At 43.5% G+C, this 27611-nt stretch overlaps 2 protein-coding genes across 2 annotated transcripts in view; both read right to left on the bottom strand.

The window, feature by feature from the left end:
* Window positions 1-15461, bottom strand: part of LOC141172907 (uncharacterized) — a 51052-nt gene extending 35591 nt beyond the window's left edge. The window contains 1 exon segment of the mRNA XM_073657526.1: window positions 15010-15461. Coding sequence (XP_073513627.1) covers window positions 15010-15461 — 452 coding nt within the window.
* Window positions 15455-27611, bottom strand: part of LOC141172906 (uncharacterized) — a 58176-nt gene continuing 46019 nt past the window's right edge. The window contains exons 6-16 of the mRNA XM_073657525.1: window positions 24771-24912; window positions 24462-24641; window positions 24255-24378; window positions 24076-24173; window positions 23785-23875; window positions 19989-20128; window positions 19683-19859; window positions 19476-19599; window positions 19296-19393; window positions 19007-19097; window positions 15455-16575 (exon numbers count right to left, since the gene is read on the bottom strand). Coding sequence (XP_073513626.1) covers window positions 15464-16575; window positions 19007-19097; window positions 19296-19393; window positions 19476-19599; window positions 19683-19859; window positions 19989-20128; window positions 23785-23875; window positions 24076-24173; window positions 24255-24378; window positions 24462-24641; window positions 24771-24912 — 2377 coding nt within the window. The 3' untranslated portion in view covers window positions 15455-15463. The remainder of the gene's footprint in view (window positions 16576-19006; window positions 19098-19295; window positions 19394-19475; window positions 19600-19682; window positions 19860-19988; window positions 20129-23784; window positions 23876-24075; window positions 24174-24254; window positions 24379-24461; window positions 24642-24770; window positions 24913-27611) is intronic.

The following is a 27611-nucleotide window of genomic DNA, read 5'->3' as shown; positions in this document are numbered from 1 at the left end:
GGTGGTGTAAAAGGACCTTCCATGACGTCATTTAGTCATGCGACAGGTCACGCGACCGCGAAAGATCCTTTTACCACCGCGAGCAGCCGAAGAGCAAGCAGCACCGCCGGGAGCAGACAGGGGGCCATCAGAAGGTAAGTATATGTTTATTTTTTATTTTAATTATTTTTTAACTACAGGTACTATGGTACCCGGGTCTGGCGGAGACCCGGGTAACATGTAGTCATGCGGATCTTATGCGATTCAATGTAAGTCAATGTCAATGGCAGCGACTTCACAGCGATTTCGCACTAGAATTGGTCTTGCTGAGGTTTTTACTGCAATGCAAATTCGCAGCGGAAATCTCTGCATGATGTGCACAGCACATGCGGATTTGCATTGCAGTACATGGCAGACCTATTACAAGCGATTTTAATCCGTTTTTGCAGCGAAAATACGCCGCAAAAACGCATTAAAATCGCTTTTTGTGCACATAGCCTCACACCAGCTATTTTCTTAATCTCTTGTGTGGCATCTTTCCATGTACACATCTTTGTGATATGTGGCATACATCTATTTAGATTTGAGGGTATTACAGGATGATGGCTACTATACTAACTGTCTTTATCTAATCAACGTGACTATCTATGTTAATATCCTCATATGGGACCCAGTGACAAATACATTTATATTCTTTTTACATTTTGTATTATTGTTGCTGTATTTAAGTCTACTCACGTTAGCACCTGTACTCTAATGGGTTTGGTATTATCCCAAATATATATTTAGAGTTCGAGCTTGTTCTTTCGGGCCTGTTTGACTGTTTTAATTGTTTTTATATGGTCCTTGTCTATCTATATAACGTGTCAATAAAGATGACCGATTTTTCGCAAGACGCACCGGACCATAGGCTGCACCTAGGTTTCAGAAGAGGAAAATAGAAAAAAAAGATTTAAGCGAAAAATGTGGTCATTATGCACTGCTAAGGGGGAGAGGGTCTGCTGCTGACCATGTTATAGAGGTAATGTCACCCAATTCTGTTAATATCCACCATCCTGGTATATATGGCTTCCTGTTAAAAGTGGCTCCCACCCCCATCCTGGTATGCATGGCCCCCTCATCCCCATCCTGATATGCATGGCACCCCAATCCCCCATCCTGATATGCATGGCACCCCTCACCCCCATGCTGGAATGCATGGCCCCCTCATCCCCATCCTGATATGCATGGGACCCCAATCCCCCATCCTGGTATACAGTACAGACCTCTTGAAGCTCATCAAGAGAATTCCAAAAGCAGACATCAAAGCAAAAGGTGGCTACTTTGAAGAACCTAGAATATAAGACATATTTTCAGTTGTTTCACACTTTTTTGTTAAGTATATAATTCCACATGTGTTAATTCATAGTTTTGATGCCTTCAGTGAGAATGTACAATTTTCATAGTCATGAAAATACAGAAAAAATCTTTAACTGAGAAGGTGTGTCCAAACTTTTGATCTGTACTGTACATGGCACCCCTCACCCCCATCCTGATATGCATGGCACCCCTCATCCCCCATCCTGGTATGCATGGAACCCCTCATCCCTATCCTGGTATGCATGGCACCCCTCATCCCCATCCTGGTATGCATGGCATCCCTCATCCCCATCCTGGTATACATGGCACCCCTCATCCCCATCCTGGTATGCATGGCACCCCTCATCCCATCCTGGTATGCATGGCATCCTTCATCCCCATCCTGGTATGCATGGCACCCCTCATCCTGGTATGCATGGCACCCCTCATCCTGGTATGCATGGCACCCCTCATCCTGGTATGCATGGCACCCCTCATCCCCCATCCTGGTATGCATGGCACCCCTCATCCCCCATCCTGGTATGCATGGCACCCCTCATCCCCCATCCTGGTATGCATGGCACCCCTCATCCCCCATCCTGGTATGCATGGCACCCCTCATCCCCCATCCTGGTATGCATGGCACCCCTCATCCTGGTATGCATGGCACCGGAATCCCTAACATGCTGCACATAAAAATAAACAATTCTACTCACCTTCCCTCTGCTCCAGCGATGCGTCCCGTTCTACTGCCAGCACTGATCTCACTGTGTGAGCCGTGCATGACGTCACTGCCATGCGCCCTCACACGGTGAGATGAGCTGCCGTAATAGTCACTGCTCCCCACGCCGGGACTATTGGCATGGAGAGCAGTGACTATTCACTTTCCTTAATAGTTGGCGCACACCGTAGCTGTAGCCGTGACTCCTGTTACGGCTCGGCGATAACATGTGCATGCTATTAAAGAGAATGAAGATTCACTGCTCCCCAGGCCCATGGGAGTGGAGAGTAATGCATATTCATGCTCTTTAATAGAGGTCACACGTGACCGCTGAGCCATAACAAGAGCCGCGGATGTAGCTACACTGTGCGCTCTATTAAGGAGAATGAATATTTACTTGTTCCCACGGCCATGGATGTGGGGAGCAGTGAATAGTCATTTTCTTTAGCAGAGGGGACAGTGCAGGCTGCAGCAGGCGGCTCCTGCCTCCTGTGCCCCCCTCCTCTGCCACTGCCGCTCCCCCACACGCCCCACCATCCACAGCCACAGTATATAGCACATTCGGACTATAAGATGCACCCCACATTTTCCTCCAAAATTTTGGAGTAAAAAAGAGCATCTTATAGTCCGAAAAATATGGTATACCTTTATATGTGTTCCTCTGCATTACTGCTTCTATTATTACCATGTCCATTTATTTATTTTCATCCCCTCCTGCTGTCTGATGAAACTTTCTGTATTCTTGTTTTGAATTACCTTTCAATAAAGAGTTAAATAATTTTCTATTATTATGTATATTGTTTGTGGTTAAACTTCTTTCTTGTGAATTGGTGATATATCTAAACCATACCCCAGTATATGGATGCACCACTTATGCTCATCCCAGAATATTGTGGTTTCCTCCCACCAGTCCAGGGATAGGTTAGCATACGAGGGGGCACAGGGGTTCCCCATCGCAGTACCCCTGAGCTGGAGGAAGTACTGCCTGTCAATAAGAAAGAAGTTATGAGTAAGAGTGAATTTTAGAAGATCCTCCATGAAGTCATTATGTCTGCTACACTGTATTGATCTCGATATAAAGAAACGTCTTACTCCTCTGATACCATCCTCAGGCCGTATATTACTGTACAAAGCCTCGATATCTAGTAAGACCGGCTGCTCCCCTACATGCATGTATACATGCTCGAGGGTCTACATGGAGGGGAGCAGGCAAAGGGAAAACCAACTCCAGAGGAATTATTCCAACTGCAGGACCTCAGGCGGTACTGTGGGGGCATCATACATCCTGCATAAGGGGCATAATGGGGGCATCATACATACTGCATAAGGGACATAATGGGGGCATCATACATACTGCATAAGGGACATAATGGGGGCATCATACATACTGCATAAGGGGTATAATGGGGGCATCATACATACTGCTTAAGGGGTACAATGGGGGCATTACACTATGTGGGGGCATCATACATACTACATAAGAGGCATAATGGGGGCATTACACTGTGTGTGGGCATCATACATAATGCATAAGGGGCATAATGGGAGCATTACACTATGTGGGGGCATCATACATACAACGTAAGAGGCATAATGGGAGCATTACACTGTGTGGGGGCATCATACATACTGCATAAGGGGCATAATGGGGGCATCATACATACTGCATAAGGGGTATAATGGGGGCATTACACTATGTGGGGGCATCATACATACTACATAAGGGGCATAATGGGGGCATTACACTGTGTGTGGGCATCATACATAATGCATAAGGGGCATAATGGGGGCATTACACTGTGTGGGGGCATCATACATAATGCATAATGGGCATAATGGGGGCATTACACTGTGTGGGGGCATCATACATATTGCATAAGGGGCATAATAGGGGCATTACTCTGTGTGGGGACATCATACATCCTGCATAAGGGGCATAATGGGGGCATTACTCTGTGTGGGGGCATCATACATCCTGCATAAGGGGCATAATGGGGCATTACACTATGTGGGGGCATCATACATACTGCATAAGGGGCATAATGGGGGCATCATACATCCTGCATAAGGGGCATAATGGGGGCATTACACTGTGTGGGGCATCATACATCCTGCATGAGGAACATAATGGGGGCATCATACATCCTGCATAAGGGGCATAATGGGGGCATTACACTGTGTGGGGCATCATACATCCTGCATGAGGAACATAATGGGGGCATCATACATCCTGCATAAGGGGTATAATGGGGGCATTACACTGTGTGGGGCATCATACATCCTGCATGAGGGGCATAATGGGGGCATTACACTGTGTGGGGCATCATACATCCTGCATGAGGAACATAATGGGGGCATCATACATACTGTATAAGGGGCATAATGGGGGCATTACACTGTGTGGGGCATCATACATCCTGCATGAGGGGCATAATGGGGGCATTACACTGTGGGGGTCCTGTACTATGAGAACAATACGTTTCCTCCCTTCCTGTCTCCATAGTTGGGTCGTATGTATCTATTACAGGAAACAGAACAGAAACCTTATGATTCTTATAAAGGGGCAATACAAGACCCCAAAAGACCCTCCGTGCTGAAGGGGTTAATGCCCCCTGCGCCCAGTAATGGGGTCTCCACATACCTCCACCTGCAGAGCCGCCACCACATATATGGCTGTTGTGTGCGCACAGGACCTGTGATGAGGTCACAGGAGGGGAGGAGTCAGGGGTCACATGATCAGGGGCCTCAGTGGATGCAGGACTCTGCTGTGCTGGTTGTCATGGTGCTGGATGAGCTGAAGTTTATGTGTGGGGTCAGGAGGGGTTTACAGTGTGGATGTAGCAGAGCCGCGCGTGTACGAGGTGTACGGAGCAGAGCCGCGTGTGTACGAGGTGGACGGAGCGGAGCCGCGCGTGTACGAGGTGTACGGAGCGGAGCCGCGCGTGTACGAGGTGTACGGAGCGAAGCCGCACGTGTACGAGGTGTACGGAGCGGAGCCGTGTGTGTACGAGGTGTACGGAGCAGAGCCGTGTGTGTACGAGATGTACGGAGCTATCTATCACCCTATACATGCCCTCCGTTCCTCCATAATCCAAACCTTGCACCTCAGTCTTAAATACTTCTCCCGTGCTGCGCCGTTCTCTGGAATGCACTACCCCAGACAATCTGACTGATACCTAGCCACCACGTTTTTAAGCAAGCTTTAACCCCTTTCTGACATGGGGCGTAATAATACGTATCTGCGCCCTGGGCGTTATTGATCAGGTACGTATTATTAGGCCCGGCGATCGCCCGCTGTGTGGGAGCGATTGCCACCAGGTGTCAGCTGATTGTGACAGCGGACACCCGGTACTATGTTTCTGGAGCTGTCCCGCACCGCTCCCGGTACATTAACCTGGAAATGCTGCAGAGCCCCCTCTTACCTTGGATCGGAGACCCCGTGCCATGGTGACCCGATGTCATCATGACAACATCTGGGTCACCAGGCATCAGGAAGTTAGATAGATCATGCACAGTGCATGATCTACCTAACTTGTGTCTGCAGGTCCGACAGCCTGCGTAGCATAAGGATGCTGCTGCTGCATCCCTATGCTATGCAAGTGATCAACCTGCAAAAAATGAAAGTCCCATAGTGGGACAAAGTGTAGAAGTGTAAGAAAGTGAAAAAAATATTAAAAATAAAATGAAAAAATTATCCAAAAAAATATAAAAATATACTGTACCCATAAATAAATATTATTAATAGTGATGAGCGAACATGTTCGCCACTGCTCTGTACTCACCCGAGCATCTCACTGTTCGAGATGCTCGGCGCTCGACTAGTATTTCCGGGTTGGTCGGGCGGGAGCTCGGGTCTCCTCCCTGCATGTTTGGCGCTCTTTAGAGAGCCAATGAACATGCAGGGATTGCCTGCCACACACTGTAATGCCGTAGCCATGTTGGTTGTGGGCATTACACTGATTGACTGGCCGCACAGCGTCATCAGGAGTATATAAGACCGGGCGCCGATATGCTCGTCACAGTCACTCCGGAATCAGGAGGCAGAGTAGGGAGAGATTTGCTTGTTTAGAGTTAGTATAGGTATTCCACAACATATATATATTACATACACTGCTCAAAAAAATAAAGGAAACACTCAAATAACACATCCTAGATCTGAATGAATGAAATATTCTCATTGAATACTTTGTTCTGTACAAAGTTGAATGTGCTGACAACAAAATCACACAAAAATCATCAATGGAAATCAAATTTATTAACCAATGGAGGCCTGGATTTGGAGTCACCCCCAAAATTAAAGTGGAAAAACACACTACAGGCTGATCCAACTTTGATGTAATGTCCTTAAAACAAGTCAAAATGAGGCTCAGTATTGTGTGTGGCCCCCCACGTGCCTGTATGACCTCCCTACAACGCCTGGGCATGCTCCTGATGAGGTTGCGGATGGTCTCCTGTGGGATCTCCTCCCAGACCTGGACTAAAGCATCCGCCAACTCCTGGACAGTCTGTGGTGCAACGTGACGTTGGTGGATGGAGCGAGACATGATGTCCCAGATGTGCTCAATCAGATTCAGGTCTGGGGAACGGGTGGGCCAGTCCATAGCTTCAATGCCTTCATCTTGCAGGAACTGCTGACACACTCCAGCCACATGAGGTATGGCATTGTCCTGCATTAGGAGGAACCCAGGGCCAACCGCACCAGCATATGGTCTCACAAGGATCTCCTCTCGGTACCTAATGACAGTCAGGCTACCTCTGGCAAGCACATGGAGGGCTGTGCGGCCCTCCAAAGAAATGCCACCCCACACCATTACTGACCCACTGCCAAACAGGTCATGCTGAAGGATGTTGCAGGCAGCAGATCGCTCTCCACGGCGTCTCCAGACTCTGTCACGTCTGTCACATGTGCTCAGTGTGAACCTGCTTTCATCTGTGAAGAGCACAGGGCGCCAGTGGCGACTTTGCCAATCCTGGTGTTCTGTGGCAAATGCCAAGCGTCCTGCACGGTGTTGGGCTGTGAGCACAACCCCCATCTGTGGACATCGGGCCCTCATAGAGTCGGTTTCTAACCATTTGTGCAGACACATGCACATTTGTGGCCTGCCGGAGGTCATTTTGCAGGGCTCTGGCAGTGTTCCACCTTGCACAAAGGAGGAGGTAACGGTCCTGCTGCTGGGTTGTTGCCCTCCTATGGCTCCCTCCACATCTCCTGGTGTACTGGCCTGTCTCCTGGTATCTGCTCCATGCTCTGGACACTGTGCTGACAGACACAGCAAACCTTCTTGCCACAGCTCACACTGATGTGCCATCCTGGATGAACTGCACTAACTGAGCAACTTCTCTGGGTGGGTTGTACTGTAGACACCGCCTCACGCTACTGTACCTCTAGGGGTGAGAGCAATGGCAAAATGAAAAAGTGACCAAAACAACAGCCAAAAAGGATGAGAACAGAGAAATGGTCTGTGGTCCCCACCTGCAGAACCACTCCTTTAAAGGGGGTATCTTGCTAATTGCCGATCATTTCTACCAGTTGTCTGTTCCATTTGCACAACAGCAGGAGAAATTGATTCACAATCAGTGTTGCTTCATAACTGGACAGGTAGATTTCACAGAAGTGTTATTGACTTGGAGTCACATTGTGTTGTTTAAGTGTTCCCTTTATTTTTTTGAGCAGTGTATATATATATATATATATATATCCATCTGAACTAACAGTCCTTCTGAGGACTAATCCAGCTGCATATAATCAGTGGAAGGCAGGCAGTTATGCGGCAGACTGCAGTGCATATAGTGCAAGAGGGTCCATTGAACGTTCCTGCTGCTGCTGTTCTTACATATATTTGTAGACATAGCCCCAGATATCAGAGTCCAAGGAAAAAAATGTTTGTATCTTAATCCAGGTTATTTGCTTAAAAAGCAATCCAGAGTACCCCATTTTTCTGCTCCATTTGCTTGTTGGCACTGCAGAATACAGCCAGATCCTTTCCATATTACATCGATAAAAATCGAGAAATTTGTAGTGGAAAATATTGGCCTCCATTTACAGTGAGTACGGAAAGTATTCAGACCCCTTTAAATTTTTCACTCTTTGTTTCATTGCAGTCATTTGGTAAATTCTAAAAAGTTCATTTTTTTTCTCATTAAAGGACACTCAGCACCCCATCTTGACTGAAACCCTATCCCAGAAATGTAGACATTTTTGCAAATTTATTTAAAAAGAAAAACTGAAATATCACATGGCCATAAGTATTCAGACCCTTTGCTTAGTATTGAGTAGAAGCCCCCTTTTGAGCTACTACAGCCATGAGTCTTCTTGGGAATGATGCAACAAGTTTTTCACACCTGGATTTGGGGATTCTCTGCCATTCTTACCTGCAGATCCTCTCCAGTTCCGTCAGGTTGGATGGTGAACGTTGGTGGACAGCCATTTTCAGGTCTCTCCCAAGATGCTCAATTGGGTTTAGGTCAGGACTCTGGCTGGGCCAGTCAAAAATGGTCACAGAGTTGTTCTGAAGCCATTCCTTTGTTATTTTAGCTGTGTGCTTAGGGTCATTGTCTTGTTGGAAGGTGAACCTTCATCCAAGTCTGAGGTCCAGAGCACTCTGGAAGAGGTTTTCATCCAGGATATCTCTGTACTTGGCTGCATTCATGTTTCCTTCAATTGCAACCAGTTGTCCTGTCCCTGCAGCTGAAAAACACCCCCATAGCATGATGCTTCCACCACGTTTCACTGTTGGTATTGTATTGGGCAGGTGAAGAGCAGTGCCTGGTTTTCTCCACACAAAGCACTTAGAATTATCACCAAAATGTTCTAACTTCGTCTCATCAGACCAGAGAATCTTATTTCTCATAGTCTTGGAGTCCTTCATGTGTTTTTGAGCAAACTCTATGCAGGCTTTCATATGTATTGCACTGAGGAGAGGCTTCCGTCGGGCCTCTCTGCCATAAAGGCCTAACTGGTGGAGGGCTGCAGTGATAGTTGACTTTCTGGAACTTTCTCCCATCTCCCTACTGCATCTCTGGAGCTCAGCCACAGTGATCTTGGAGTTCTTCTTTATCTCTCTCACCAAGGCTCTTCTCCCACGATTGCTCAGTTTGGCTGAACGGCCATGTTTAGGAAGACTTCTGGTGGTCCCAAACTTCTTCCATTTAAGGATTATGGAGGTCACTATGCTCTTAGGAACCTTGAGAAATGCAGAAATTCTTTTGTAACCTTGGCCATATCTGTGCCTTGCCGCAATTTTGTCTCTGAGCTCCTTGGGCAGTTCCTTTGAGCTCAGCTCATGATCCTCATTTAGTCTGACATGCACTGTGAGCTGTGAGGTCTTATATAGACAGGTGTGTGCCTTTCCAAATCAAGTCCTATCAGTTTAATTAAGCACAGCTGGACTCCAATGAAGGAGTAGAACCATCTCAAGGAGGATCACAAGGAAACGGACAGCATGTGACTTAAATATGAGTGTCTGAGCAAAGGGTCTGAATACTTATGACCATGTGATATTTCAGTTTTTCTTTTTTAATAAATTTGCAAACATTTCTACATTTCTGTTTTTTGTCAGTCAAGATGGGGTGCAGAGTGTACTTTAGTGAGAAAAAAGTGAACTTTTTAGAATTTACCAAATGGCTGCAATGAAACAAAGAGGGAAAAATTTAAAGGGTCTGAATACTTTCTGTAGCCACTGTAAATTTTGTTGCAGTGTGTCAGTGAAGTTATTGACACGAGGTCGCTGTAAAAAATAGTAACCTACAGGCCAGCTATATAAAGACAAAAAACTTTAAATAATAAAAATATGGGAGGAAGAGAAACCAATCACAAACTAAAATTTTTTTATACAAATGCACAAAGCATGGGCAACAAACAAGGAAAAGGAATATGATGTCATTGTAATCACTGAAACTTGGTGGGATGATACACATGATTGGAATACAAGGCTAAAAGGATACAACTTATTTGCAAGAAACAGACTTGATAAACGAGGAGGAGGTGTCGCATTGTATGTTAGAAAAGCGTATATCTGCACTGAGACTGAAGCAGAGACTGGGAGTTCTGTGGAAAATGGGTAAGAATACAAGGAGAGAACAACGGAAAGGACACCATTGTAGGCATTTAATACAGGCCACCTGGGAACGCTGAAGATATGGATGAACTCGTTATGTATCAAATGACCAAGTTCTCCAAAAAATATGATGTAGTGGTCATGGGAGATTTCAACTATCCAGACATTTGTTGGGAATCTCTCTCAAGTAAAGCTAACAGGTCAAGCAAATTCTTATCCTCTCTTGCTAACAACTTTATCTTCCAAAAGGTAGGGGAGAAAACAAGGGGATCTGCTACTTTGGATCTAATCCTTTTAAACAGGGAGGAAATGGTTGAGGATGTAAAAGTGGCTGAAACCCTAGGAGGCAGCGATCATGCTATTATCCAAAATTCTATAACTAGAGGAGGAAGACATGTGAAGACTCAAACTTCAAGGTTAGATTTCAGAAAGGCAGATTTTAAGCGACTCAGAAAGAGAATAGGAGGGATCCAATGGCTGGATGTCCTTAAGGACAAAAATGTCCAGTTAGGATGGGAAATTTTTAAAAATGAGATTCTCAAAGCACAATCGTTAACAATCCAGAAAAGTAGGAAGAATGGGAAGCATTTAAGGAAACCAGGATGGATGAACACAGAGCTTAAACACATGCTAAAAAGAAAGAAAGAAATATTTATCAAATGGAAAGAGGGAGGCATATCTAAAGAAGATTATAATGCAGTCTGCAGATCATGCAGGGCACGTATCAGGTTAGCTAAAGCTGACAATAAATTAAGGCTTGCAAGAGATGTCAAAAGCAATAAAAAAGGATTTTGGGGGTATGTGAAAAGTCAAAGATGCTATAGGATTTTTACAGGATGAAAATGGTGAAATGGTAAGAAAGAATGTTGAGAAGGCCGAACTTTTTAATTCCTAATTTGCATCTGTTTTCTCTCAGAAAGAAAATGTAACATCAACTGATCTTCACTGTCCTATTAAAGGAATAGAAGAATCCAAGTTATCTGTAAACAGAGAGATTGTGAGGGAATCTTTAGCTAACATAAATGAGTTCAAGTCTCCAGGTCCAGATGAATTACACCCCAGAGTACTGAAGGAGATCATAGAAGAAATTTTAGAACCACTCTCCATAATCTTTGAAAATTCTTGGAGAACAGGAGAAGTCCCAGAAGACTGGAGAAGAGCAAATGTTGTTCCTATCTTCAAAAAGGGGAAGAAGGTGGACCCAGGGAACTATAGGCTGGTGAGTCTGACTTCTATACCAGGAAAGATCTTTGAACAAATTATTAAACAACATGTATGTAAGTACCTGGATAAGAATGAAGTGATTAACCAGAGTCAGCATGGGTTTGTAACTAACAAGTCATGTCAGACTAACTTAACTTCCTTCTATGACAGAATCACTGACTGGGTGGATCAGGGAAATGCTGTAGATAATAGTATATCTTGACTTCAGCAAAGCATTTGACAAAGTATCTCACCCTTATTGAAAAAAATTACCAAGTATGGATTGGACAAGGCAACTATTAGGTGGATTCATAACTGGCTTAGTGATCAGACTCAAAGAGTAGTCGTAAATGGCTTCACATCCAGTTGGATGAATGTCTCAAGTGGGGTACCACAGGGCTCTGTCCTGGGACCTGTATTGTTCAACATCTTTATTAATGATTTAGATGAAGGAATTGAGGGTAAACTGATTCAATTTGCTGATGACACAAAGCTAGGAGGGATAACTAATACTAGAGAAGAGAGAGAGAGGATTCAAAAAGACCTAAATAAACTTGAGCAGTGGGCAGTAACTAACAGAATGGTTTTTAACAGGGAAAAATGCAAAGTACTACATCTGGGCAATAAAAATGAAAAAAACATATACAAAATGGGAGGAATAGAGCTAAGCAACAGTACATGTGAAAAAGACTTAGGTATACTAATAGATCATAGACTGAACATGAGTCAACAGTGTGATGCAGCAGCAATAAAGGCAAATACAATTCTGGGATGTATTAACAGAAGCATACAGTCTAGATCACGTGAAGTCATTATCGGACTTTACTCCTCTTTGGTCAGACCTCATCTGGAATACTGAGTCCAGTTTTGGGCAGCACATTTTAAAAAAGACATCGATAAACTGGAGCAAGTTTAGAGAAGAGCGACCAGAATGGTGACCGGTCTGCAAACCATGTCCTATGAGGAACGGTTACAGGATTTGGGAATGTTTAGCTTGCAAAAAAGAAGACTGAGAGGAGACTTAATAGCTGTCTACAAATATTTCAAGGGCTGTCACATTGTAGAAGGATCATCTTTATTCTCATTTGCACAAGGAAAGACTAGAAGCATTGGGATGACACTGATTAGATATTAGAAAAAACTTTTTGACAGTTAGGGTGATCAATGAGTGGAACAGGCTGCCACAAGAGGTGGTGAGTTCTCCTTCAATGGACGTCTTCAAACAGAGGCTGGACAGACATCTGTCTGAGATGATCTAGTGAATCCTGCTTTGAGAAGGGGGTTGGACCAGATGACCCAGGAGGTCCCCTCCAACTCTACCATTCTATGATTCTATGTTCTTGGACCGCAGGGGCTCTCCTAGTTGGTCATGTCACCTGCAAACCACAACAGTAAAATCTGCACTGTAATATAGCGCTCCTTCCCTTATGAGCTTTGCATTGTGCCTGAAAAGTAGTTTTTCACCACATATGGAATATCGGCGTACTCAAGAGAAATTGTACAACAGTTTTTGGGGTTCATTTTCTCCTCTTACCCTTGTGAAAATAAAAAAAATTGGGGCTAAAAGATAATGTTTGTGGAAAAAGTTTGATTTTTTTTTATTTTCACGGCTCTACATTATAAACTTCTCTGAAGCACCTGGGGGTTCAAGGTGCTCACCACACATCTAGATAAGTTCCTTGAGGGGTCTAGTTTCGAAAATAGGGTCACTTGTGGGGGTTTTCCACTGTTTAGGCACATCAGGGGTCTCCAAACGCGACATGGCATCCGCTAATTATTCAAGCAAATTTTACATTCAAAAAGTCAAATGGCACTCCTTCCCTTCCAAGCCCTGCCATGTGCCCAAACAGTGGTTTTCACCCACATATGGGGTATCGGCGTACTTGGGAGAAATTGCACAACAAATTTCATGGTTCAATTTCTTCTGTTACCTTTACGATAATGCAAAATTAAGGGCTGAAAAACATTTTTGTGGGAAAAAATGTGAAAATTTTATTTTTACGGCTCAATATTATAAACTTCTGTGAAGCACCTGGGGGTTCAAGGTGCTTACCACACATCTAGATAAGTTCCCTGAGGGGTCTAGTTTCCAAAATGGTGTAACTTGTGGGAAGCTTTAACTGTTTAGGCACATCAGGGGCTCCCCAAGCATGACATGGCGTCCACTAATTATTCAAGCAAATTTTACGTTCAAAAAGTCAAATGGCGCTCCTTCCCTTCAGAGCCCTGCCGTGCACCCCAACAGTGGTTTTCTCCCAAACATGGGGAATGGGCGTGCTCAGGGGAAATTGCACAAGAAATTTTGTAGTCCATTTTTTCCTGTTACCCTTGCGAAAATAAAAAAAATTGGGTCTAAAGTAGCAGTTGTGTGAAAAAAAGTTAAATGTTCATTGTTTTCTTCCATAATCCAAAAATTCGTGTGAAGCACCCGAAGGTTAAATAAACTTCTTAAATGTGGTTTTGAGCACCTGGAGGGGTGCAGTTTTTAAAATGGTGTCACTTTTGGGTATTTTCTGTCATAAAGGCCCCTCAAAGTCACTTCAAATAAGATGTGGTCCCTAAAAAATGGTTTTGTAAATTTTGTTGGAAAAATGAGAAATCAATGGTCAACTTTTAATCCTTATAACTTCCTAACAAAAAAAAATAATTTGGTTCCAAAATTGTGCTGATGTAAAGTAGAGATGTGGGAAATGTTATTTATTAACTATTTTATATGACATACCTCTCTGATTTAAGGGCATGAAAATTCAAAGTTTGAGAATTGCGAAAATTTCTAAATTTTTGCCAAATGTCCGATTTTTTCACAAAGTAACGCAAGTCATATCAAAGAAATTTTACCACTATCATGAAGTACAAGATGTCATGAATAAACAGTCTCAGAATCAGGGGGATCCGTAGAAGCGTTCCAGAGTTATTACCTCATAAAGCGACAATGGTCAGAACTGTATAAATTGGCCTGGTCATGAAGGCAAAAACAGGCTCTGGCGCGAAAGGGTTAAAGAAAAACTAACAGGTCTGTGAGAGGCAGAATTCTTGCTGGTTGGTCGGTGATTAAATACTTATTTCATGCAATAAAATGCAATGTAATTATTTAAAAATCATACAATGTGATTTTCTGTTTTTTCTTGTTAGATTCTGTCTCTCATAGTTGAAGTGACCTACGATAAATTACAGACCTCTCCATTCTTTATGGGTGGGAAAACTTGCAAAATCGTCAGTATATCAAATACTTATTTTCCCCACTGTATATTAGGGCATAAATCTCAAATTTCTTGCTATAGCAACTGAAATGCAAGTGCAAATGAGACATCATGAGATTGGAGGATCAAGGGCCGCATGCTCCAAAACATGCATAGTGAGAGTAAAAACTATGCAGACAGGTAGGTAATATACATAGAGGGGATTTAAAAGCGCAATACCTCATTGGTGAAAACAGGAATACATATGTTGAGATAATATATCTAAATAAATAAGTAATATCAATGGTCTGCAAACATAAGTTAGATAAGATTAAATAGGCTGGAGGAGAGAGTAGTTCTCTCAGTGATCAGGAAGGACACTGTCTGAGCGTTCTTTGTCACAGGAAGCAGCCTCCAGTCTATAAGTCGCACTCACTTATTAGTAAGATGTCTTCTTGCTAAAAGTGTGTCAAACAAGTCAAACATTAGCACATTAAGAATATAAAAAGGCTTCTCCCCTGTGTCTAGTGACTAAGAAGAGATGGTTTCTTCAAAAAAACATTTCCCACATTCTGAACAGGAAAAAGGCTTCTCCTCTGTGTGGGATCTTTGGTGTATAACAACAACTGATTTCTGGTTAAAACATTTCCCACATTCTGAACAGGAAAAAGGCTTCTCATCTGTGTGAGTTCTCTGCTTAACAAAATATAATTTCTGGTTAAACATTTCCCACATTCAGAACATCTAACATGAAAAAGGCTTCTCCCTTGTGTGAGTTCTTTGGTGATTAACAAAATGTGTTCTCTTGTTAAAACATTTCCCACATTCCGAACATGAAAAAGGCTTCTCCCCTGTGTGAATTCTTTGATGATTAACAAAATATGATTTCTGGTTAAAACATTTCCCACATTCTTGGCAGGAAAAAGGCTTCTCCCCTGTATGGGTTCTTTGATGGATAAAAAATATGATTTCTGGGTAAAACATTTTCAACATTCTGAACATGATAATGGCTTATCCCCTGTGTGAGTTCTCTGATGAGTAACGAGAGATGATTTTGTTGTAAAACATTTCCCACATTCTGAACATGAAAATGGCTTATCCCCTGTGTGAGTTCTCTGATGTGTAACGAGAGATGATTTTGTTGTAAAACATTTTTCACATTCTGAACATGAAAAAGGCTTCTCCCCTGTGTGTGTTTTATGGTGGCTATTAAGATGCACTTTCCGGTTAAAACATTTCCCACATTCTGAGCATGAAAACGGCTTCTCCCCTGTGTGCGTTCTATGATGCTTATCCAAATCTGATTTCTGGCTAAAACATTTCTCACATTCTGAACATGAAAATGGCTTTTCCCCTGTGTGAGTTCTTTGGTGCTTAACAAATTGTGATTTCTGTGCAAAACATTTTCCACATTCTGTACATGAAAAAGGCTTCTCCCCTGTGTGAGTTCGAAGATGTGTTACAAGAGTTGATTTCTCTGTAAAACATTTCCCACATACTGAACATGAAAATGGCTTCACTCCTGTGTGAGTTCTCTGATGTTTGCTAAGACTTGATTTCTCTGCAAAACATTTACCACATTCTGAACATGAAAAAGGCTTCTCCCCTGTGTGAATTCGAAGATGTGTAACAAGAGATAATCTCACTGTAAAACATTTCCCACATTCTGAACATGAAAATGACTTCTCCTCTTTGTGACTTCTCTGGTGACTAACAAGATTTGATTTCTTGTTAAAACATTTCCCACACTTGGGACAAAGAAATCTACTCTCTGCTGTGTGAATTTTTTCATGTTTAAGAAAAGACTTTTCAAGAGGAAAGCTATTTCCATGTTCTGAACGTGAAAATGGCTTCTTTGCTTTAGTATCAGTTTGTTTTTTAATGTTTATTTTGTGAGTTTGACTTTCCTTAGTAGTCGGTAATGAATCAGAAGACAGGACGTGTTTCGTAGGATCAGACAACAGATCTTTGCTGTGAAGGGATGATGGTAAATCTGGAGTAATGGCATTCACTTCAAGTGTATCCTGTGGGATCTCAAGATCATCTGATTTAGAAATTGAAGATGTCAGCTGTCCCTCTGATCGCCTGGTAGAGTCATCTGCCAAGAATAAATCCTATTATTTTTTAATAAAATATCCTTGAAATTTATATTTTTTTACATTTCTACATAAACTGGTCGTACAAATGGCAAGTTATATAAAAATATTCAATTATTCACCAGGACAATGACAGTTCACAGTCTAATAGAAAACCTCATAGGATGAACCAGTGCAGCGCGGTGTTCAACTATTTGTTCATTCTGCCTCAAAAATATGGAATAAGAAGCCTCCAAACAATGTTATGTAGCTGAATACAATACCAATAAAAACTTCTACTCATCCGGCAAAAAAACAAGTCCCCACTCAGGTCCATCATCTGTGAGTGGAAAAACAGAGGATCAAAGGTTCTTTAAAAGCAACATGACTTCCATAAACCAATCCAGCAATATCCGCTCTCCCAAAGTCAGATCTCCCCCTCTCTTCCGAGCCTTGCCGTGCGCCCAAACCACATTTATCATCCATGTATTTGGCATTACTATAGTGAGAAGAACCCTCTTCATTTACGGTGTGTCTCCTGGAGCACAATCTGGGCACTACGTGTTGGGGAATAAAATGGCATATTTAAAATTTTTCACTCTCCAACATCCACTGCCTGTGGAATCAAAATAGTCACTACACCTATTAATTGAGGGTTATCATTTCCAAAATGCAGTCACTTTATGGGGATTTCTATTGCATTGGTTTTCTGACATTTTGTCATATTAGGGCTTCTGTAAATGGTGGGTCCCATCTCCTCTGGGATCTGCTCCTGCAACGTCTGCTTCTGTCACCAGGAACCGCCTTATTCATCCTGCAGGCGGCGCTGGTGATGGAGGAGACGTCAGAACCAGAAGCTCTGTCCACCCACTAAGATTAGGGTTGCTGGGACCAGTAGTACCATCCAGTCTGGCAGTATGGGTGTGTGTGCAGTCCAGCTGCAGTAATCTGCTCCCTGCTTCAGCCATATGGAAAGCACCGCACCCTACTAAAGCTGGAAGCATATTGCCGGAAGCTGCCAGATCCAGCCTTGTTCTCCTCTGGTTCAGGCCTCTGTGATCAGCTCCCGGCTTGTGTATTTGGTTCCTGTTGTGACCTCGGCCCGTTTACTGACTACTCTCGTGTCTTCTGATTTTGTATTTTCTCTGCCCTCCTGGTTCTGACCCGGCTACCTGACTATTCTTCTTCCCATCTCACACCATAGAACAGCAGGTAACACCGTGGCCCAAGCCTAGGGGACTCTGTAAGTCCAGATCCAGGTAGAGAGGTTAAAGAATGAGGGTTAAGGCAACACTTGAAATCTGGAAAACAGGGTAGATAGCACCAAGCCTGTCCGTGGTGGCCATGTTTTGAGCTGCCAGGTGACCATGAACAGCGCCCCCAATACATTGTGTCTGTAAATTATTCCAGCAAGATCTGCATTGAAATATCTCAAAGGTGCCCCTTCCCTTCTTACCCTGCCATGTGCCCAGACAGTAGTGTACAACCGTATATAGGGGATTGTCGGAGTCAAGAGAAGTTGGAAAATAATTTGCACGGTCCATTTGTTTCCTATTATCCTGTCACATAAAGTGACACACGTCAAATTTGAAAAATACAATGGGGCCGGATTAGGGACACAAAACTGGCTGAAGGGGTTAAATCAGAATATTTTGGGCACTAATTACTGTAGTCAAAAACTGTGAGTATAGACAGTAACACATCTACTGAAATGATGGAACTGAACAGTCTTCTCAGTAAATAGTGAGTAACTAGTGGTGAAACCTCTCTGGGGTAATTAGAGTCTGGGGCTCGGGGGCTCTTCATCATCTAAACTATCGCAAGGGACAATATTTCCTGTCATAAATTTCAAGAAGAAATATTAGACATTCAAAGAGAACTTTTTATAATATTGCAGAGCTGAGGTGTTTAGCTTAGAGAGATATCATGGCACAGGTGTAATGTTTTTTATGTAGTTTATAACAATCCTGTTTGAAGTTAGTTGGTTTTAATAGAAATTGAAAAGTACAAAGGGAAACTCTGTTGTTATTATACAGAAATTCACACTTGTCCCTCACTGCACATTTAATGTTATTGATCATAAAAGTGAAGTTTGGCCAGAAAGACTGGACCTGGTCTTGTAGGGACCATATGAGAACATTCAGCCGCACAGAAGGGAGAGAAGGTAGATTCATCCAATAAGATATCAGGGATCTAGGAAGCCAACAGCATCATTACCCTCCGCTTTCTCTAACAGGTCCATAGAATATTTTATCCTAAGCCCAGGGGGTAGGTGGGTCTTCCAGGTTGTAAGATCTATAGAAAACGTCTTTCAATGCCCAAAGTCATTTGAACAGTCTTTGGTGGAGGAGAAGATTGTGGGCTAGAGGCAAATTGGTGACCACCGATAAAGCAGCCACAGCCGGTGACTGAGACGTCTCTGTGACTTCTCTGCATTTAGTGGTTACTACTCACCTGGGTAGTCATATGTAGGAATCTCCTCCTTACACCGCTCATCACCCCTCACATATGTCTCTGTAGTATTAGTATGGGTCAGATCTTCACCCTGAAACAAATATTGTAAAAGTCACAGACAGAAGGAGAAGTCACATCTATGATCAGCTCTAATCCTGCCATCTCCACTGTTCTCAATACACAAGTATAAACCATATAATACTGGTGGATAAAACAAGACTGAGCACAAGACCTTCACAGCCGTCTACACATCATAGGGGAGATCTCATGACATCTTCTCTCCATCTACCTGATGATCCTGAGGAACACTGGGATCTTCTTGTTTACAGTCCTGTGGAAGAAGAGGACGGGGACATCTCTCTGGTGTTGTCCTCTTACTGGATAGATCTGGAGGAAACACATACAGGACTGAATTCATTCTTTACATACAGATAACTATAGGCCGTGTGTATTTAATCCTGTCTATTACCTGGTGATGTGAGGGGCTGGGGAACCTCCATCATGACGTCCTTGTACAGATCTTTGTGTCCTTCTAAATACTCCCACTCCTCCAAGGAGAAATAGACAGCGACATCCTGACACCTTATAGGAACCTGACACATACAATGATACCGTCATCCCCTCGATCCCTCCATAGCGTTACTGTATAATGTCCCAGCATTCCCAGCAGTGTCACCTCTCCAGTCAGCAGCTCAATCATCTTGTAGGCGAGTTCTAGGATCTGGTCATTGATGTCCTCATGCATCAGGTGGTGAGATGGAGGCCCTGTGATTGGACTCTTGGGTCTTCCCCATCCCTCAGACACAGGGTCCTGACAGCGCTCACTAGAGGTCTTCTTCACTACTGTGTAATCCTGGTTATGGAGAGACACATTAATATATCTCAGTACAGACATTTCCAGAGTCCTCACCTCTCCAGTTCTGTCCATCTGTTATTCCCATAGATAAGAATGATGTAATGTGACGTCATCAGAATCTCTCACCTCTCCAGTAAGCCGGAAGAGGATCTCTAGGGTGAGGTGTAATATCCTCTCCACCATCTTGTCTCTGTCCATGTCCATCTTTGATGGGTAAATCAGGAAAATTCTGTTACATAGAAGATATCCACTGAGAGGATACAATACTGTAGAGAGAAGAAGATGAGCCGATGTAACATCATAAAAATCCTGTATAATAATACAATTACTGCAGATAATAAGGGAAACATATGAGAATTATTATTTTAAAGTATTTAGTTTTCTTCTATACATCAAACTAATAAAACCTATATATTTTAGGCCACAGACAACAAGCAGTTTCTTCCTTGAAGTCTGCAGCTGAATACGTTTCTCATAGACTCATCGTCCATAACGCTAATTCTCGTCTCATTTACCAACACTGGAATCGGTAATGGATTCCACATTCCTCTATTCCTCCTCATCTAGTGAGGACGGACCCCCAACAAGGCGCCTTAGGACCTAGGCAATCCCTTCCGCAATCAATCTCATATGGCCTGCACCCCCCAAAAATTATCAGTCTGTTATTCTGGATTTCATCGGAAGCTCAGAAATCCAATTTGATGTTACACGCCTCACTGAAATTGAATTTTTTAAATTATTTTTCAGCGAGGAAATAGTAAATCTTATGGTGGCCCAGACAAATTTGTATGCCCATTAATTTTTTAATCAAAATCCCACGTCAGCATACGCCAGGTGGACCCCTGTAAATGCAGCAGAGATTAGGACATTTTGCCTATGGGCATAGCTAGAAAACCAGAGATTCGGCAATACTGGAGTACTGATATTCTCTACAGCACACCGGTATTCTGTTTGGCTATGAAAAAAATGTTTGCATTAGGCCACGGCCCCACTATCAGTATTTGGTCAGTATTTTTTCTCAGGAGTGGGACCCAAAACCAGGTGAGGAACAATCAGAGAAAAGGTATAATAGAAACAAGTCACCAATTCTGCATTTATTTATCACCCACTCCTGGTTTTGGCTCCCACTCCTGAGAAAAAATACTGACCGAATACGGATAGTGAGGCCGTGGCCTCATAGTGATAATGCGATGTGTCCTCCTGAGACGATCCTAACTTTGATCGTCTCTATAAAATTCGGCCAGTAGTTGACCACTTCAGCAGAACATTTGCTGAGGCGTACAACCCCCAAAGGGACATCTCTATAGAGGAATCTCTGGTTCATTTCAAAGGGAGGTTAAATTCTGACAATACTTGCCCAGTAAGAGGGCTAGGTACGGAGTTAAACTGTACATGATGTTCGAGAGTACCTCAAGGAACACCCACAGATTTAGGGTCTAAGAAGGTAAGGACACCCAGATTACCCCCCCTGAATGCCCCTCTATCCTGGGGGTGAGTGGGAAAATTGTGTGGAAAATGCTGCACCCACTGATGGATAAGGGTCATCACCTCTACATTGATAACTTTTACACCAGCATCCCACTCTTCAAGACCCTCTCTGTCAGAGATACAAAAATCAGAGAGGCCTCTCTAAGCTGCTAATTGGGCAACTGCTGAGAAAGGGAGAAATAATTAAGCTACTCAACCAGTAGAGGGGCTTCATAATAATTATTGTACAGTAAAAATCCTCTGATTAGGTGCACTTGTGGATTACAAAGTAAGGGGACAAAATCGCTAGAAAACATCAGAACCACGGACTGAAAAAAAGATGATCGAAAAAATCCCAAATGCCTTAATAAAGATAAAGTCTTTATTAAGGCGTGTTTAAAATCTATAGCATATGGGTAATTGGAAATGGTGACAGGGATCGTGACATGCACATGAAAAAAGGATGCGCGTATCACCCAGAGATCACACAGGAAATATTTGTATAGTACAGATAATTATAAAAATCAAAATGTTAGTCTGCCCAGGGTGAATTCACCAAGTGTGAAATCATACAAGTTTGGCATATTGAAGAATTAGACCTGAATTTAATACTACGTATACAGTCTGCATCTTGTCGTCTATGATCATCGCACTCTAATCAGCATATCCATTTGTCTATTCTTCTTGCAGGTACGGCACCCAACTTTCCATGTGTGTGACATATCTTACCTCTCCTGTGTTCCCTAACTCGGTATGTTTGTTAGCTGACCAGTAAATTGAAGAATTAGACCTGAATTGAACCTGAAGAGAACGGAAGGAAACTGGATACCCAGGCAAAGTAAACAATGTTTCTGTTTGTTTTCACTCTCTCCCCTATAGTCCTCCACTTTCTACTAACCTCCTAATCTCTACACTAAGTAATGAACTTTTCATCTCTCCCTCCATCCTCTCCATTCATCTCACCTCCTCCTCGGAACTATTTCTCAATATTCACTCCTATGTCTCCAAACACAGACATCCACCTCAGGCCCTCTCCTGCTCCCACCTGCTAACACTTTCCCTGCTCCTTCTAACTGCGGCGATATCTCTCCAAATCCTGGACCTCCAACACATCCCCACAGTCACTTCCGACTCCTATCCACTATCAGTCACAAACTCTAGCAACCTTTGAAATCTTATATCCATCTGACCAGCCCCCGCTTCCCCAGTCCCACTAACAGGAGCTCTATGGAATGCTCGCTCCGTCTGCAACAAACGTTCCAAAATCCATGATCTTTTCATTACTAACAAACTTTCCTTCCTTGGCATCACTGAAACGTGGCTCAACCCCTCTGACACAGCCTCTCCAGCTGCACTTTCGTACGGTGGATTCCATCTTTCTCACACATCCCGCTCCAACACCAAGCATGGTCAGATAACTGCTCTTTTTCACCCAAATCCCACTGCCACCTTCCGTTGCTCTCCCCTCTTTTGAGGTGCATTCTGTTCGCATCTACTCCCCCTCCACCTCACCGTCATTTACCGCCCCCCATGACCAGCCACCTTTTTCTCAGCCACTTCACCACCTGGCTGCTTCATTTCCTTTCCGCTGACATCCCCACTATCATTGGTGATTTCATCATCCCCATTGACACTTCCCACTCATCTGCCTCTAAGCTTCTATCCCTCACTTCCTCCTTCGGCCTTGCTCAATGGTCTTCTGACCCCAACCACAAAGATGGCCACACACTGGACCTCATCTTCACCCGCCTCTGTTTCCTATCTAACTTCTCTAACTCACCTCTCTCTCTGTCTGACCACAACCTACTTACATTCTCTTCCCTCTCCTCTCCAGGTGCCAATCCTTACTCCACAAACTTGCAGACCTTCGCAGAAATCTCAAACACCTTGACCTACACTCACTCTCTGAATCCCTCCTCCCTCTTACAGACATAAGTTCATTACACGATGCAGATGCTGCTGCCACTTTATATACTGTCATACTGTCTGTTCAGCGTGGATGGCCAGAGGACAGGGAGGAGGAGGAGAGCATGGTCAGTCGTCCTCTTAGTGAGGACACGGAAGTCTTGCCTCTTTGCAGTATGGCACACATGGCTGAGTTTATGTTATGCTGCCTTTCTAGTGACCCTCGCGTTCTCAAAATTTTGGGTAACAGTCATTACTGGTTGGTGACACTTCTAGACCCACGCTACAAGGAGAACTTTCTTCTTTTATTCATAAGGCGGACAGGTCTACAAAAATGGGGCAGTACCAGGATGCCCTTGTTGCAGAACTATTAAAAAAATTCCCATCTGAAAAACGCTGGCGGCAGAGGTCACAGTTCGTTGGACAACCAAGGAGTACAGGCGAGAGAGACACAACTCATGTTTCGACGGACTACACCGTCGATAAAGCAGCCACAACCGGTGACTGAGTAGAATCTGTGACTTCTTTGCATTTAGTGGTTACTACTCACCTGGGTAGTCATATGTAGGAATCTCCTCCTTACACCGCTCATCACCCCTCACATATGTCTCTGTAGTATTAATATGGGTCAGATCTTTACTCTGAAACAAATATTGTAAAAGTCACAGACAGATGGAAAAGTCACATCTATGATCAGCTCTAATCCTGCTATCTCCACCATTCTCATTACACAAGTATAAAACATATAATACTGGTGGATAAAACAAGACTGAGCACACAAGACCTTCACAGCCGTCTACACATCATAGGGGAGATCTCGTGACACCTTCTCTCCATCTACCTGATGATCCTGAGGAACATTGGGGTCTTCTTGTTTACAGTCCTGTGGAAGAAGAGGAGGGAGACTTCTCTCTAGTGTTGTCCTCTTACTGGATAGATCTGGAGGAAACACATACAGGGACTGAATTAATTTTTACATACAGATAATTTAGGCCATGTGTATTTAGTCCTGTCAATTACCTGATGATGTGAGGGGCTGGGTAACATCCATCATGACGTCCATGTACAGATCTTTGCGTCCTTCTAAATACTCCCACTCCTCCATGGAGAAATAGACAGCGACATCCTGACACCTTATAGGAACCTGAAACATACAATGATACCGTCATCCCCCCAATCCCTTCATAGCGTTACTGTATAATGTCCCAGCATTTCCAGCAGTGTCACCTCTCCAGTCAGAAGCTCAATCATCTTGTAGGTGAGTTCTAGGATCTTCTGGTCATTGATGTCCTCATGTATCAGTGGGTGAGGTGGAGGTCTCGTGATTGGGCTCAGGGGTCTTCCCCATTCCTCAGACGCAGGGTCCTGACAGCGTTCACTAGAGGTCTTCTTCACTACTGTGTAATTCTGGTTATGGAGAGACACATTAATAAATCTCACTACAGACATTTCCAGAGTCCTCACCTCTCCAGTTCTGTCCATCCGTTATTCCCATAGATAAGAAAGCTATAATGTGACGTTATCAGAATCTCTCACCTCTCCAGTAAGTCGGAAGAGGATCTCTAGGGTGAGGTGTAATATCCTCTCCGCCATCTTGTCTCTGCTCATATCCATCTTTGATAGATAAATCAGGAAAATTCTCTCATATAGAATATCTCTACTGAGAGGATCCGACACTCTAGAGAGAAGATGATGAGCCGATGTAACATCATAAAAATTTTGTATAATACAATTACTGCAGATAATAAGGGAAACATATGAGATTTATTATTTTAAAGTATTTAGTTTTCTTCTATCCATCAAACTAATAAAATCTATATATTTTAGGCTACAGACAACAAGCAGTTTCTTCCTCGGAGTCGGCAGCTGAATACGTTTCTCATACACTCATCGTCCATAACGCTAATTCTCGTCTCATTTACCAACACTGGAATCGGTAATGGATTCCACATTCCTCTATTCCTCCTCATCTAGTGAGGATGGACCCCCTACAAGGCACCTTAGGACCTAGGCAATCCCTACTGCAATTGATCCCATATGGCCTGCACCCCCCAAAAATGATCAGTCTGTTATTCTGGATTTCATCGGAAGCTCAGAAATTCAATTTGATGTTACACACCTCACTGAAATTGACTTTTTCAAATTCTTTTTCAGAGAGGAAATAGTAAATCTTATGGTGGCCCAGACAAATTTGTATGCCCTTTAATTTTTTACCAAAAATCCCACGTCAGCATACGCCAGGTGGACCCCTGCAAATGCAGCAGAGATTAGGACATTCTGCATATGGGAATAGTTAGAAAACCAGAGATTCGGCAATACTGGAGTACTGATATTCTCTACAGCACACAGGTATTCTGTTTGGCTATGAAAAAAATGTTTGCATTAGGCCCCAGCCCCACTATCAGTATTTGGTCAGCATTTTTTTTTCTCAGGAGTGGGAGCTAAAACCAGGTGAGGAACAAATCAGAGAAAAGGTATAATAGAAACAAGTCACCAATTCTGCATTTATCACCCACTCCTGGTTTTGGCTCCCAATCCTGAGAAAAAATACTGACCAAATACGGATAGTGCGTCCATGGCCTTATAGTGATAATGTGCTGTGTCCTCCTGAGACGATCCTAACTTTGATTGTCTATACACAATTTGGCCAGTAGTTGACCACTTCAGCAGAACATTTGCTGAGGCGTACAACCCCCAACGGGACATCTCTATACATGAATCTCTGGTTCATTTCAAAGGGAGGTTACATTTCCAACAATACCTGCCCAGTAAGAGGGCTAGGTACGGAGTCAAACTGTACATGATGTGCGAGAGTACCACAGGGAACACCCACAGATTTAGGGTCTAAGAAGGAAAGGACGCCCAAATTAACAAGTGGGATAATTGTGTGGGAATTGATGCACCCACTAATGGATAAGGGTTATCCCCTCTACATTGATAAATTTTTACACCAGCATCCCACTCTTCAAGACCCTCTCTGTCAGAGGTACAGTTGCATGCGGCACCGAGTGAAAAAAAAACAGACAGGCCTCTCTAAGCTGCTAATTGGGCAATTGCTGAGAAAGGGAAAAATAATTAAGCTACTCAACCAGTAGAGGGGCTTCATAATAATTATTGTACAGTAAAAATCCTCTGATTAGGTGCACTTGTGGATTACAGAGTAAGGGGACAAAATCGCTAGAAAACATCAGAACCACGGACTGAAAAAAGAACGATCGAAAAAATCCCAAATGACAGAGTATCATATAAAAGATAAAGTCTTTATTAAGGCATGTATAAAATCTATATAATACAGGTAATTGGAAATGGCGACAGAGATCGTGACGTGCATATGAAAAAAGGATGTGCGTATCACCCAGAGATCACACAGGAAATATTTGTATAGTACAGATAATTATAAACATCAACGCTCGCTCCCTCTGCAACAAATGTTCCTACATCCATGATCTTTTCATTACTAACAAACTTTCCTTACTCGGCATCACTGAAACGTGGCTCAACCCCTCTGACACGGCCTCTCCAGCTGCACTTTCGTACGGTGGATTCCATCTTTCTTACACACCCCGCTCCAACGCCAAGCATGGTGGAAGAGTAGGTTTTCTCCTGTCAGGTTACCGCTCCATCACCCATATCCCACTGCCACCCTCCGTTACTCTCCCCTCCTTTTAGGTGCATTCTGTGCGCGCATCTACTCCCCCTCCAACCGGCCACCACTTTCTTCGACCACTTCACCACCTGGCTCCTTTATTTCCTTTCCGCTGATATCCCCACTATCATCATGGGTGACTTCAACATCTCCGTTGACACTTCCAACTCATCTGCCTCTAAGCTTCTATCCCTCACTTCCTCCTTCGGCCTTGCTCAATGGTCTTCTGCCCCCACTCACAAAGATGGACACACACTGGACCTCATCTTCACCCACCTCTGTTCTCTAACTCACATCTCCCCCTGTCTGACCACAACCTACTTACATTCTCTTCCCTCTCCTCCCCAGGTGAACAATCCTTACTCCACAAACTTGCAGACCTTCGCAGAAATCTCAAAGATCTTGACCTACACTCACTCTCTGAATTCCTCCGCCCTCTTACAGGCATAAGTCCATTACACGATACAGATGCTGCTGCCACTTTATATATTACTACTACAACAGGTGCAGCTCTCAACTCGGTTGACCCTGTCACTCTAGATGTGAGCGCAACACAGAGAGTCATGCCAGATGTGAGTGCAACACAGAGGGGAAATGGAAAGGGAGCCCAGACACTAGGGAAAGGGGGAAGAGGTGACCTCCTAATCTGGACTAGCAACACCCTGTCTCCCCCTAATGTCCCTATACAGCCTCCACAGCTGTCGCCGATCACGTGCCTCACCCTACTATCC

Source organism: Phyllobates terribilis, unplaced genomic scaffold (genome assembly GCF_046119375.1).
Source record: "Phyllobates terribilis strain yellow unplaced genomic scaffold, ASM4611937v1 Scaffold_12__6_contigs__length_324123572, whole genome shotgun sequence".
Taxonomy (NCBI): domain Eukaryota; kingdom Metazoa; phylum Chordata; class Amphibia; order Anura; family Dendrobatidae; genus Phyllobates; species Phyllobates terribilis.
The sequence above is the reverse complement of the archived record's forward strand: the minus strand, read 5'-3'. Positions and strand labels throughout refer to the sequence as shown.